Consider the following 13,835-nt stretch of genomic DNA (forward strand, 5'->3'; position numbering starts at 1 on the left):
TGCTGCCATACTAGAGAGGAACCCAGGCAGTTCTGGCCGTGCCACGATACTGCGGCAGAGGGAGGTGATTGCTCCATCCAAGAGGCGGAGGGCGCGACATATCCAGGTGCAGGAAAGACAGTACTTTGGTTCCCATTGCTTTTGTCCGCGGCCGGCTGGCTACCTCTCTCTCAACACGCGCGTCATGTTGTCAGCAGTCTGTCATCGGCGGCAGCGGAGGCCAGCAGGGTTGTTGTTCACTTGCTCATGATTGTTCTTCTTGCTACCATCGGTACAAATAGTGGGTGTGTGTTCGATTTCCCTACCTAGAGTTGCCCGTACGTCAGAATATTCTATGTATAAATCCTGATTTGGGCCTAGGCGACAAAGAAGGACCTGGGGTAGTTGAGCTTTGGCCTATATAGAATTTTCCGGCCTAAGTAATGTGAGTAGCTCTATCGGATGTGTAACCATGAAGCTATCGAATCGCAAATACCGCACGGCAAAGGTTAACTAGAGAGAAGAGCGAGAGAGCGGGGACGGTACGTGGTGCTCCAGGTGCAGGTTGCTTGAAAAGGTGGTGGGTTGGGGTGTGGTTTACTGATGGCCGAAGCACCCGGTGGACGAGTAGCCCACCGTAACCGTGGCTGTCCAGACAGGATCGATGGACCGGGATCCCTGCAACTTGGGGTTAAAAAAGCCGTCTGGACGGGTTTAGAGGATGCTGATCCCGGTCGATCAAATGCGTAGCATTTGGTTTTCGTGGACGGGGCTTTTACCCATTCGGGAATAGAATATTCTGCGCAGAATGGCGATGGCGAGGAGTTGCGTGAATTCGCGTACCAGGGCAAATGGTGGAATGGATGTTGGATGAGAGTGAGATAGGAACAATGTGCAATACTGGGAGAACTTGTGTGATAAAGACATGGAAGGTGTACAGGCTATCGAGGTCTACTCGACGTATAAATAGGGCTGAGGGAGAGCGTTTTGAGAACGTGGGGGGCAGACGTTCGACACAGCCAACGATTCGATCTACACCGTGAAGCGAGTCTGAAAACAAGAGCAATGAGCGGGCTGAGCTCCCTTGAGCCTAGCAGCCAGGGATGTGCACCGTGTCGATGCCACAGCACCATAGTATGTTATTTCCAGTATAGGCTTTGCGAGTTTCTCTTCTCCCGAGTTTGTACTCATATTCTGCCAGTGCCTAGCATATAACTTGCCGAAAGCGTCGGTTCGCAACTGCACCTCCTGCCAGATATACCATCTTCATGCACGCTCGCCATACCTGTCAGTCCGAGATTCACACTGTTTGGGCTATAATCATCATGCTGGTGGGGGTGCTGCCGCTGTCTTTTTCAACAGCCTCATCCAGGCCGACTGGAGCAGCTTCGGGATCATTTTCTCCTCGACGACGTCGTTCCCTGACGCAAGCATCTTTTCGTCCCGTGCCGTTGCGGAGAGAGTCTTCAGCACCTTTATACTCCGGACTGAATTGCTTGAGTTGCTGGTCTTGCATCAGGAGTTGATCAGAGCAGGGATATCACTCGGGCTGGATGCCGCGGCCGCTCGAGCGGTTGCTTCGCAGAGGCTGGCTGTCAGGCTAAGCGGTCGTGATGGTCATACAGAGGAAGAACCGCAGATCCGGGACTGGGTTCAGGAGATGGACGATTTGCTCGCGCGTGCTGCTGCGTGGCAGCTCCTACTTGATACTTTCGGGGGCTGTCTAGAGGTACTTCTTCTGGACGATGATGTACTTCCTTCAACTGTGCTCCATTCGGGGCTGGAATTCAGAGAAGCGTGCTTGGGGCTGAGTGGCGTGGCGGAGATGATGACCTGCCTGCATGGCTCGCGCTCTTGTCAAAGAAGGTGGTCCCTGGCTCGGGAGATACATGTTCGGGTTCAGTCTAGTATGAGGAACCGCAATGTCGGTGGTGCCGTGCACGATGAGGATGTGAGAATGAAAGGTGCAGAGTGTGATTGATTAAGAAGGATTGGGATGACTGCTGACTGTGGCTTACTTATCTGTCTTTGCTTTGCCATGACTATACATTGATTCAACAATTGAGATGCCTACCCGAACCTTTCTCGGGCGACGTTTTGATTGAGGTCTAGTTGAAGATATTCTAAGCCCCATCCGATTGTAAGCCTCGCTCGAGTGTAAGCCTCGCTATGTGGGAGCGGGCCGTCGGTCAAGCCCGTTGTCTCTGCGTCAGTATCTCATTTCCTCCGATCTCGGATTCCGAACTATTCCGCGCCAACAGATCTCTGGGACGTCAATATTGCAGTGCTTGCATAGCATGCGCAAGGCCTCATGCTTGGCGGATGTGGATGGAGGGTGCCACTCGTTCCACAGCTCATCAAAGACCGCCTGATAGTCAAAGGAGGGGTTTTTGAGTTAGTTGGATGAGTTGGATTTGGGGTTGATTTCGGGGGAGGGGTTGGTCTGATTTCTTTCTTCGGGTCAGTTGACTTCGAGTGAACGTGTTCAGTTGTGCAGGTGGGTGGCTTGATGAAGCAATACCGGCGATATATTGGATTAGCTGTGGTTGGGATGACGCCAGAATCGTTGACTGACTGTTATCTTCGGGATATACACTGTATCGATACCATTCTTCTAACCTGGCCATTGCCCCCTCATTCTGTACACCACTTCCCTCACTACAATATAGACTTCGGCAAAATAACTGCTAGAGTTATATTTTTCAGCTTGTAGGATCAGCCTATCTATGATCTAGTGTTCCTCTTCAGAGATTGATATACATAGTATACCTACACGTAGACCCCGCATGACTGTAGGCAGGAGAAAAATGCATCAAAGATATATCTTACTAGGATACCATACCTCTAACCTAATGTTCAATCCTGAACGAACCATTTGCTACCAAGCTAGCAAAGCAGGAAACCCTTGTTAAGTTAGTGAAATATTCCAACCTATGATCGTGCGATCAAACAAACCTCTTCTCCGGTATTCACCACCAAGGCCCTTAACCGCTAGACGGTCACCTAGAAAGATGTATCCCTTGGAAAACCCCATCAAGAACTGTCGGAGTCAGACGGCCAAGGCCAAGAGGAACACCGAGCAAAACAAGACGATCGTTCGTTGGCCCGATATACTTAGTGCCATGCACCACACAGTAGACTAAATTAGCGGCGGCTGTGTTGTAAGTTAGCGCTTACAGGAAGGCTGGGAAATATTAAAGGAGACATGGAGAGGGAACGAAGGCCCTCCTTACCTGCTTGGTATTCACTTTCAGTCCCCTAGGGCTGTTGTTAACATTCACTGGAGAGATCCCATTCCCCGACTAGCAGTTGCGATGCCCTTTGATTGTTGGGGTTGTGGGAACAAGAACGGCAGGAACGCAGCCGACGCTGTTGCCCCTCCGCGGCCGGTGAATCTCGTCTCCCCCTCTTCCTCCTCCCATTCAGTCCCAAGTCCACCACCAGTCACGCGTTCCCCCTCTCAGATCACCGTCCCACCACAGAGGGCTTCATCAACATCCGAAAAGCACGACCTTTGGAAACGAGCAGAAGAACAATTGGACGAAAAAAGCCGCAAACGGCTCCGGTTGAGCCGGGACAGTAACTCCCCCTCGCCCCCGATTGATCGAGTGCTGGCGGAGATCATCAAAGAGATCACAGCCAAGTACGAAGACTACCAAAAAGGCAACCTGAGTATCCGAAACCGCGGCGATGGCGATAGGAAGGCCGATGTTCGAGGCTCCGCCAAAAAGGTCCTTGTCTGCGTGTTACAAGCCCAGGATCTCGTTAAGGCCGTGGTCGGGTTCGATCCCACCGGCTACGCCTCCATCGCCTGGTCAGTCGTGGCCTTTGGGCTCACGCTGGTCAAAAACGACATCGATCGGCGGGACGCGATTGTGGATGCCTCGGAGTTCCTCGCCAAGGCTCTCGCATACCATAGTATCATCGAGCACAATTACCGGAAGGGAACCAATCCAAGCTCGGCGAGATTGGACGATGCTCTGGTCGATGTTTATGTTGCTCTTCTTCGGTACATCGCAGAAGTCCAGAGTACGGGAGATGAGAGCGCCGTTGCTCGAGTGGGAAAGAGTATAACTGCTTTCATTGGTCAACCGCTCGACCGGCTGAAGTCGGTGGTGGAGCAGAAAAGCGCTGTCGTGGATCAATGGAAGACGATTGTAAGAGATGAGGATCAGAATCGCCGTGCCGAGGTTATTCTGGTGCGGATCGACGAGATGGCTAGGCAGGTGCACAGTATCGATCTTCGAACCAATGATCAAGAGGAACTCAGCATTCTTGACTGGATTTCCACGTTCTCTTACTCCAACATTCAGAATGAGACCAAGAAGAGTCGTTCGCCTGAGACGGGAGCCTGGTTGGTGCAGTCCAGCGACCGGTATCAACGGTGGAAGACCACACCGGGACAACTTCTGTGGCTGCATGGCCCTGTGGGTTGCGGCAAATCAGTTCTGTGCTCCACCATTATCGCAGACATTGACCTCCACTGCAATCAAAACATGCCCAACGTTCTCGCGTACTGGTACTTTAAGTTCAGTGACAATGAAACACAAAGCATGGAGAGTATGGTCCGATCTTTCATACGGCAATTGTGTCCCCGGCCTATTCCCAACCCGATCAGAAAGATCTGGGAGGACCATCGGAGGAATCGAGAGCCGGACTTGGAAGTACTCTTGGCAATTCTCCATGAAATCTTAGATCTGCTGCCTGCAGACATATTTATCATCCTTGATGCTCTCGACGAATGCCCGGTTGAGACTCGAGAAAGGCGCCTCTTGCCTTTCATGAATGATTGGATAAGAGATTTTTCGACCAAGGCCCATCTGCTCCTCACTAGCAGACCGGAGCCTGACATTCATCAGGCTCTTATGCAACACACCCTATTTGGGCTCGAGGATGCTTTGAGCGGAGATGTCGAGAAGTTTGTGCAAGAGAGACTGGCCAATGGTAAGTTGCGTAGGTGGAATCGCTCTATCCTTGAAAGGATAGAACACGAGCTACTAAACGTTTCAGAAAGGCAAGTCATGGGTGTAGGCCACATTCCCTATCCGTGCTGACCATCAAGTAGGCGATTTCGCTGGGTTGACCTGCAGATAAAGCGCCTCGAAAGATGTCACATTCCCCAAGACATCGACGAAGCGCTTACAACAATTCCTGACACTCTTGAGGCGACGTACAAAGGAATCCTCGAGCAGGAGATTCTACCAAGGTACCACGATGCAGTACGATCCATTTTCACTTGGCTCACTTTCTCCATGAAGCCCCTAAGTCGGGAAGCCGTCGCAGAAGTAGCCGGTTTTCCGTCACCCGACAGCGTCATCGAGATATGCACGACTCAGATGGTTACTCTCAACACAGCAGATGGGACTATCAGACTTGCTCATTTTTCCGTGAAAGAGTTTCTCCTTTCTGAGCAAGTTACTCACTGGTGCCATTTATCGGAGATGCTTGGGCACCGCGCCATACTGAGCCAGATTCTGTCGCGCATTCTCACAGAGAAAGAGGAACTGACATACGAGATTGCTATGAGCAAACCACTGCTGCTCTACGGTTCCAAAAACTGGCCCGATCATTTCCGGCAACTGGAGAGCTTAACACCCGATTCAATACCAGAGATATATCTAATGCTTCTAGAACTTTTTACGGAACGCGTGGTCTATCTGAACTGGCATCGCTTGCGTGGTATGGGATATTCTGACTTCAACAGTTTTATGGTATCCGAGTGGCCAAGACCAACGGCTATGGCCATTTCCATGCAATTTGAAACCTTGGTTGAACTGCTACTAGAGTTGAGATTCGATTCAATGGGTTTCCCTCTGCAGTCGAGAGAAAGCTTGCTGGTAAATGCAGCCAGATCCAGTGTCAATATTCTAGTACTACTCTTGAAACGTGCCATCACAGTGCCCTTTCCTGAGGCGAAGGAAATTCTTCTAGAGCTTCGACCCCGCTCTGAGAAGGATCGAGCAACATTGAGCCTTGTCGTCGATCTGCTCGGGAACATGGGCGCGCTTTATGGTTTTGAAGAAAGCGAGATCATTCACCCAGTCATCCTATTGAGCATGACAAGGAATCCCAATTGCGCGGATGTGCTATTGGATATTTGTTTCGATCGGCACGACCAAAATACAATCCCGGTAACGGCAGAGCTTCTTGAGGCCGCGTTTGGCAATGTTGATCTTAGGGTTAGCATTCTGAAAGTCCTCCTTCGACGACGAAAAGCAGAGTTACAGTTTACACAGCAGATCATGCATCTAGTGGCAGACATATCACCATTCAATTCCGAATTGGCTATCCTTGTGCTGAGAAATCACAGCCAAATCACTTGCCTGCTGCCCGAACATGCTGAGACTTTTGCAGGAGGAGCCTCAAGTGAGGTCTTGAGACTGGCCCTTGAGGTGTATGGAGAAAATATTATGTCGCAACGTAATGTTTTACTTGCGGCGTCTGTCAATCCTGGTGCCCGAGACATGATCCGACTCCTCTTATCTGGCAAGGAATTGAACGCCACGTTACGCCATGAAATGATTCTAGCAGCTGCCACCGAAAGAAAGATGGAAGGCCTCAAGTTTCTGTGTTTTGTGTTGGACTTATGGGGCCCACAAATCGAAATTGACCAGGATATCATGATTGCCGCTGTCAATAATTACTTTCGCGGGATGGCCATTCTCGAGGCATTCTTGGCGAGACAGCAGGCAGGCTTCGCCGTCTCGGAAGCAATACTGCTCGAAGCTGCCTATAAAAGTACGCAGGAAGTTATGCAATTGCTGATGAACAATGGAGGCTCGGAGATTCCGATCCGTCAAGAACTTTTGCTTGCGGCCGCAAACAACAGAGACTACGGCCTGTCTGTGTTGCGATTCCTATTACTGTTTGTTGGCCCAGATTATGAAGTACCTTTGAATCTTCTGGAGGCAGCCGCGGGGAACCCAGCCAAGTCTAATGGAGATGACTTTCGAGCTGTCATAGATATGTTCAAAGAAGATACAGTACCCGACAGCGTCTTTATGGCAGCGTACGACAAGCCCAATCATATGAGAGTGCTCTTAAACCGGAACGGCAACAACGTACCGGTTAGAGACTTGATTATCGCGATGAGCAACCGCTGGACCTTAGGAACCCTAGCAACCTTTCAACTACTTCTCGAACAGCACGTCGTCGTGGTAGATAAATGGGTAATCGAGCAGACAGCGGCCCGCAATTATCAATGCCTGTGGGATATGCTCCGACATGTTCCTCAGTTTCCGATCAACGAACAAGTGATCATAGCCATAAAATATGAAAGTGGTGTCCGCTTGATCCTGCATCATGCTGAGGAAAAGGGCCTCTTGACCGAAGAAATGATCAAGATTGCCCTAAGTTCAACGTTGCTGGAGACACCGTGGCTCAAGCACTTCCTAGCAGAGGGCAATTTGAAGGCTTCCCTTACGGACAGTGTTCTGGCTCTCGCGGGGAAGCGGGATCCAGAACTACAGCTGCTTCTATCGCAGCCATAATTTCCAGGACCTGAGAAGCGACCTTGGATAAACTCTTAAACGGTCAGCTCGATATTTCAACTGGTATTAAGATACGCGAGATTTAAAGCAAGTATAATCTGCTGCATATTAACGGAAATCAGCCGAGACTCCCACGTTGGGTCTTTTCCAACTCATCAACTGTTCCAGAACTTTGGCGTAGGCGCTCAAACGATGATTAAGATGATGACTCTGTCACAACCACAGGAGTCACCTTGCTAATACTACTGCTTTTGATCAGTTCGTTTGGCCAGGCTGGTCCACAGTAATGGAGACATCAAACCAGGACGGAAACTCCAAGATATGACCAACGCCCTTGCACGTGCTTGACGAAGGCCCCAGCCACTAGACCATTCTTCTCGCTGTGCGTCGTCGTCGAACCATGCCGGTGCTGGGCCCGCAGTCGCTGCAGGGCCTACATGGCGATCTCTGAGCACTGGTGGCTTTATGTTTACTCCTATAGACCGATGCACAGTTTTCCGACGATTTTGATGTCAAGGATCTGGCTTCTCTAATTTACGACCATCATAATGGATTTACCGCCTCGCATACTTTCCTACTTCTTATGTGGCAAGCTTAACTTTGATTGAGCTTTGTGATACATCGAGCCCAGTACATTCATACTACTGACCTGATATACCAAGCCAGCGGCGGTCTAGCGTAACCTAAACATAAGGCAAAACGGCCAGTGTTGATAATACGAACCTTCAATGCAGCGAGATAGCCCTCGCTTTCGGACCCCGACACTCGTACGTCGCCAAAACGGTATGGCCATCCAACCCGAACACACCGGGCCAATGGCTCGACTCGCCACAGATGGTCGTGGCGGAGTGATCCCACTGGATTTGCCCATTGACTGGTGGCGGCGCAAACACCGCCTTGATGCACGCATTCTTGGTCCAGTTGACCTCCTGATGGTCCTCGTCCGTCATGAAGACGACGGCCAGCGACCCGTTCGCGAACGAGGCGATCTGCGGCGCGCCCGCGTTATGCCGTTGCCCGTCCCGCGGCGCGTACACAACATGGCGGTGGCCCCAGCTCCGCCCGTCATCGTACGAGATCAGCCCCTCGATCTGCATGGGGCCCTGGGTGTTGGTCTCGAACACCATGACCAGCGCGTCGCGGCCTTCGTCGCGCGTCCGTGCAATCCCATTCATCCCGTCGCGCCTGTTGTCGTCCCGCCCGTGCAGGCACTGCGGCGCCGACCAGGTGCTGCCCTGGTCGGTTGACGTCACCAGCATCGTGCACTGGTTGTTGTGCGCCATCTCCTGCGAGTAGGTGAGCTGCACTTCGCCCCCAGCCCCCATGCGCATGAACGGCTCCCAGACTCCCAACCCGTCGCCCCCGGATTTCTCGGCCGCCTGCGAGGCGAACTGCCAGGTGTGGCCGCCGTCGTGCGAGCGGCAGACCGTGATGCGGAAGTGGGTCGGGCGGCCCGAGGGGTCGTGGTCGTGGTTGCGGAACGCACCCAGCACGACGGAGGGGGCCACCTCTAGGAGGAACAAGTTGTCGGTGTCGCCTGTGCCGCGAGTGACTTCGCCGATGTCTTCGAAGCGGTGGCCGTCGGTGCTGCGGGCGACAACGAGGGCGCGTTGGCCGTCGCCGGGGAAGCGAGTGAAGGAGGAGAGGAGGGAGCCGTCGGAGAGGCGGGCTAGACGGGGGTAGGTGCCGCCTTGTTGGGAGGTGAGAGAGCGCTCATCGTGGTGGACGTGGCTATTGGGGCGGGGGTGGCCGTGGCCTGGATAGCCCATTGGCTGCTGCTGCTGGCCATATTGTTGTTGGTTGTATTGGTACTGCTGCTGATTGTATTGTTGCTGGTTATACTGGCCGTATTGTTGCTGGTCGTAGTGCTGCTGTTGCGGGGGTTGCTGCTGCTGTTGGTCGTGGTGGTCGTGAAGACCCAGCTTGTTGAGAATCTTGTGGCCGAAGTCAGGCATGATGATTGAGGTATGGGAAATATAATATAGATTGATGGATATAGAGATAGTGGTGATGATGAGAAGTCAATTGAGATGATTGTTGGGGTATTCAGGGTTTCTTGCGGGATTGCGTGGCTTTTATAAGGCGGGGCAGGATGACGTAACGCGGGGCCCCTGAAACATTGGGGGCGCTTACGCTATTTATAGTTAAGGTGTTGCCTGATATCCTTTCATTTGGAGCACTGTCAAGATGGATAGGAATGAATATATAGGGTGAGTGTGACATAGGGCTGAGGCAAGCTCGGATCCAGATCTGGCTTGCCGGGGTCGGACAATGGGTTGCATTGAGGGACGGTACCGTACTCTCTTAAACAATAAAATACAACCCAACTTGACCTCACAAGCCCACTTCAAGCCCGAGACTGCCTTATATGCAGGCACTGCACACCCCCAGTCTACCTTGACTCCTCGTGGCTTCCATATACATATTGTGGATGCCACATTTAAATTGTCAATGAACAAGCTTCTCGCTGTCATGTACAAAGTAGACAAAAGACTGTGGGAGCAGATCCTCAAACGCTAACATATATAGTTGTCGTCATGCCTTGATCCGCTTGCTCTGTTGATGAAGCAAACAGGCTTCATCTGAAATTTCTAAAACTGCTCGATTCAGAGAATGTGAGGTTGAGCCTATATTCGGACCCATTCCAGACCGTTTCATCTTCTCTTCTGAATATCAATATGTATTTGGAAACAATAGGTGAACCTTAATTCAAGGTGCTTGGCTGCGGTCAATCATAATCTAGATAACTTGAAATAATGCACACATCACATCAGCCCTATAATATATAGCAGTGTTATGGGGTGATCAGACCACATAACACAGCCATTTGCTTTCCACAGTGTAGCTAGGTTTCTCATCAGAACCACTTTTGGCAACACGGGAAACTCAAGAGGTCTATTCATAAAGCATACACAACCTGGGCAGGTTCTGCGGTACTTAGTGCGATAATCTCTGACGTCCGGAGATATGGCGCGATTTGGCTGCCAGCCCAATTGCCATGCTTCTGTTCTTTGCTTGTCACAGTACATGATAACCAGAATCTAAGAGGCATGCTTTGTGTTCCACTTGAACGAATCACGATAATCCCAACTATCCTTGAGGAGCTCAGCCCATGTGGCAGTGGTATTATTCCCTAACTGTACTGCCATTCGTCCTCGACTGAAGAGCCTTCTTAGAAATACACCGGCGGTGAAATATTGTCTCCGTCGACCAGCAAGGATGATCGTGAGCAATCGTGCTTTTTTGCTGAGTCTCTACTGATTGATGAATTTGATAAGCTGTGAACATTGAAGCAGCCTAGCCTGGTGTTCGATAAGGACCCCGAAGCGACAGAGCCCTGAAATAAGCGATGAAGTTGGCACACTAGGCCGACATGAGACGAGCCCCTCTCGTCAGTAGCGAGTCATGGGAGGCAGCCCGTCAGAATCCCGGGTTAGGCACCGGATATGCAATTCCAAGGTTGGCGCAGGGTGTCAGATGTGCCCTTCAGCTGCCGATCATCACCAGTGACAGAAGGAGCCGATCGTGGTTACGCCCGAAAGAGGCAAGATGATGATAAGCGAGGAGGGGGGTTCAGTCTTGGCGCGGAAGCAGCTGACTAAGGACAGTCGGGAGACCTTGCCTCTTCGGAAGCACAAATTTTAAGCTCGCCGAGCGGGAAAGCCCCCGCAAGTTTCCCGCCGCCCACTCTGATTGGCGGGCAAGCGACAGCCGCGAGCGGAGAGCATCCACCGGGGCGGGGCGGACATTAGGTAATGAAAGACCACGATTGGTCAGGAGGGAATTCTAGATGTAACCTGGCCGGGCCGCAGAGATTGATTGCCCATGAGGCAATATTCGAGGTGGGCGAACGCCAGTGACTCAGAATGGCCACACCTGCCACTTTCCTCGAAGCACGCCTTTTTGTTTTGTTTATCTCTTCATCCCTCACTTCAATTCGTCTGGCTGGGAAAAGCTAGTAGCTGCCAGCTACCTGTACCTTAATTCTTCGTGTGTTCGGGGAGTTCGGTGGACTCATCCTCTCTCGGACGATCCCGCCTTGCCGCTTTCGGAAAATTTCTGCACTCTTCCCCAGGTCATCCGGGCTTTCTTTCATCCTTAATTCCTCCTCACCTCGGCTGTGTCGGAGAGCTTGAACTCTGAAGAGAGGAGAGAGTTGAGACTTGCTCCCTCCCCTCCCTCCCCTCCCTCCCCTCCCCTCTCCCCCTCGTACATCATACTAGGATGTCGCAACCCATGAGCATGGCCGTGGACGGTCACGGTACTGCTGAATTGAATCATGCGCCCCAGTATGATGTCGCCCTGCACGACAAGGAGGAGAAGCAGGAGGATCGCAAGGGCAGTCCCATCTATCAGGACACCTTTGGTGATGAGGAGTATGCCGAGGTCAAGTACAAGGTGCTCAGTTGGTGGTAGGTTCGCCATTTTCTCTTCAATTGATTCAATTCCCCGTCCATCTAGCTGACTGACTGCTCCCAGGCAATGTGGTTTCCGTGAGTCTTGCTTACTGCCACGATGATCCGCTTGATACTAATTTGATAGTCATGGTGGCCGAAACCGTGTCCTTAGGCATCCTCTCGCTTCCCGCCGTTGTGGGTGTCTTGGGCCTCGTCCCGTATGTATCACTGCTCTGTAATGTCATGAACAGCAGACTGACTGGTCCAGTGCAATTATCCTTCTGCTGGGATTGGGTCTCTTAGCCACCTACACCGGCTACACTATCGGCCAGTTCAGATGGGCCTACCCGCACATCCAAAACATGGCCGATGCCGGCGAGGTTCTTTTCGGCAGTTTCGGTCGAGAGTTCTTCGGCACCGGCCAACTGCTCCTCGTTGTCTTCATCATGGCCAGCCATATTTTGACCTTTACTGTGGCCATGAACACGATCACCGAGCACGGCACGTGCACGATCGTGTTTGGTGTAGTTGGCGTGGTCATCTCTTTCTTCTTGGCTCTGCCCCGGACCTCAGCCAACGTTTCCTACCTGTCGGTGGCTTGTAAGTGAGCGACTATTATGTCGGTTATCATGTTCTGACACTCGGACAGCCTTCATCAGTGTCTTCTCCGCTGTCATGATTGTCATGATCGCTGTTGGTATCCAGCGTCCATACAAGGGCGCGCTCGAAGTCACCGTGGACACCAGTCTGTACAAGGCCTTCCTTGCTGTGTGCAACATTGTTTTCTCTTTCTGTATGTCTTGACACTGTTCTTATGAAGATTTTCGCTTACGACCCAACAGCTGGCCATGTGGCGTTCTTCGGTTTCATGTCCGAACTCAAGGACCCCCGCGATTACCCCAAGTCCCTGTGTCTGCTGCAGGGCATCGATACGGTTCTCTACATCGTCACCGCCGTGGTGATCTACGTCTTTGCCGGACCCAACGTGACCTCCCCCGCGCTCGGTTCAGCCGGCCCGATGATCGCTAAGATCGCCTATGGCATCGCTCTGCCGACGGTGAGTCGCAACCGCTCATTGAAGACATTTCTGCTGAAGCTAATTTGATTTAGATCATCATCGGCGGAGTCGTCAACGGCCACGTCGCCTGCAAATTTGTGTATGTGCGGATCTTCCGTAACAGCGACCGCATGCACAGCCGCGACCTCGTGGCCACCGGCTCCTGGGTTGCGCTCATGCTGGTCCTGTGGATTGTGGCATGGATTATCGCCGAAGCCATTCCTGTCTTCAACGATCTTCTGAGCCTGATTGTAGGTGCACAGCCTGATGTTGATATGTTCCTCGCTGACTGACTTCTCCAGGCCTCCCTTTTCGCCAGCTGGTTTACTTGTAAGTATACCCATGTCACCTTTGGCCCGCATATCCAAGACTAACAAGGTCACAGTCGGATTCAGCGGCATGTTCTGGCTGTATCTCAACAAAGACCGACTATTCTCCTCCCCGAGAAAGATCGCGTTAACCATCCTCAACGCGCTGATCGTGGGTATCGCCGCTTGTGTGGTAAGTGCTGCTTTGCTTTCTCGCGTTGAGATCTTGGCTAACAACGAGTTCCAGTGTGGTCTTGGACTGTACGTCTCGGGACGCTCATTACACGAAGACTCCAATAGCTCGAGTTTCTCCTGTGCGAACAACGCATGAGCGGGCGGGAGTTGTATATTTTGGGTTTGGGTGTTGCATATACTTGCGTGATTTTGTATAATACTTTGTGTTTTGGAAGATGTCACCGGTACAGTGGTGTGCATCTGTGATTATAGATATTGCATCCGAATTTGTCGATACTATGGATCTTCCGTTCATTGATAGGAAATTGTCTCCGCCTTGTGAGTTGGACCCTGCCTGCGCCAAGCCTGCTTCCGCTATGGTCCGATCCGCATTGAACAGATCACGTGACACGAAGACTATGACTGCCAG

The 13,835-nt window shown here is 51.8% G+C and overlaps 3 protein-coding genes across 3 annotated transcripts; 2 read left to right on the forward strand and 1 right to left on the reverse strand.

Moving 5' to 3' along the window:
• Positions 1–3,242: 3,242 nt before the first annotated feature.
• Positions 3,243–7,469, forward strand: BO82DRAFT_429091 (uncharacterized protein; the record flags this gene model as incomplete). The annotated part of the gene is made up of 3 exons (XM_025640501.1): positions 3,243–4,923; positions 4,994–5,006; positions 5,045–7,469. The coding sequence occupies exons 1-3, from the start codon at positions 3,294–3,296 to the stop codon at positions 7,467–7,469; spliced, it is 4,068 nt and encodes a 1,355-aa protein (XP_025495773.1). The 5' UTR covers positions 3,243–3,293.
• Positions 7,470–7,865: 396 nt separating this feature from the next.
• On the reverse strand, positions 7,866–9,555 carry BO82DRAFT_350901 (sialidase family protein). The gene has a single exon (XM_025634272.1). The coding sequence runs from the start codon at positions 9,422–9,424 to the stop codon at positions 8,195–8,197; it is 1,230 nt and encodes a 409-aa protein (XP_025495774.1). The 5' UTR covers positions 9,425–9,555; the 3' UTR covers positions 7,866–8,194.
• Positions 9,556–11,407: 1,852 nt separating this feature from the next.
• BO82DRAFT_350902 (amino acid transporter) lies at positions 11,408–13,689 on the forward strand. Its single transcript, XM_025634273.1, has 10 exons — positions 11,408–11,881; positions 11,949–11,962; positions 12,012–12,084; positions 12,135–12,466; positions 12,516–12,659; positions 12,709–12,923; positions 12,977–13,174; positions 13,226–13,253; positions 13,309–13,424; positions 13,479–13,689. The coding sequence occupies exons 1-10, from the start codon at positions 11,712–11,714 to the stop codon at positions 13,560–13,562; spliced, it is 1,374 nt and encodes a 457-aa protein (XP_025495775.1). The 5' UTR covers positions 11,408–11,711; the 3' UTR covers positions 13,563–13,689.
• Positions 13,690–13,835: the final 146 nt, after the last annotated feature.

Source organism: Aspergillus uvarum, assembly GCF_003184745.1.
Source record: "Aspergillus uvarum CBS 121591 unplaced genomic scaffold BO82scaffold_6, whole genome shotgun sequence".
In the NCBI taxonomy this organism is placed as follows: domain Eukaryota; kingdom Fungi; phylum Ascomycota; class Eurotiomycetes; order Eurotiales; family Aspergillaceae; genus Aspergillus; species Aspergillus uvarum.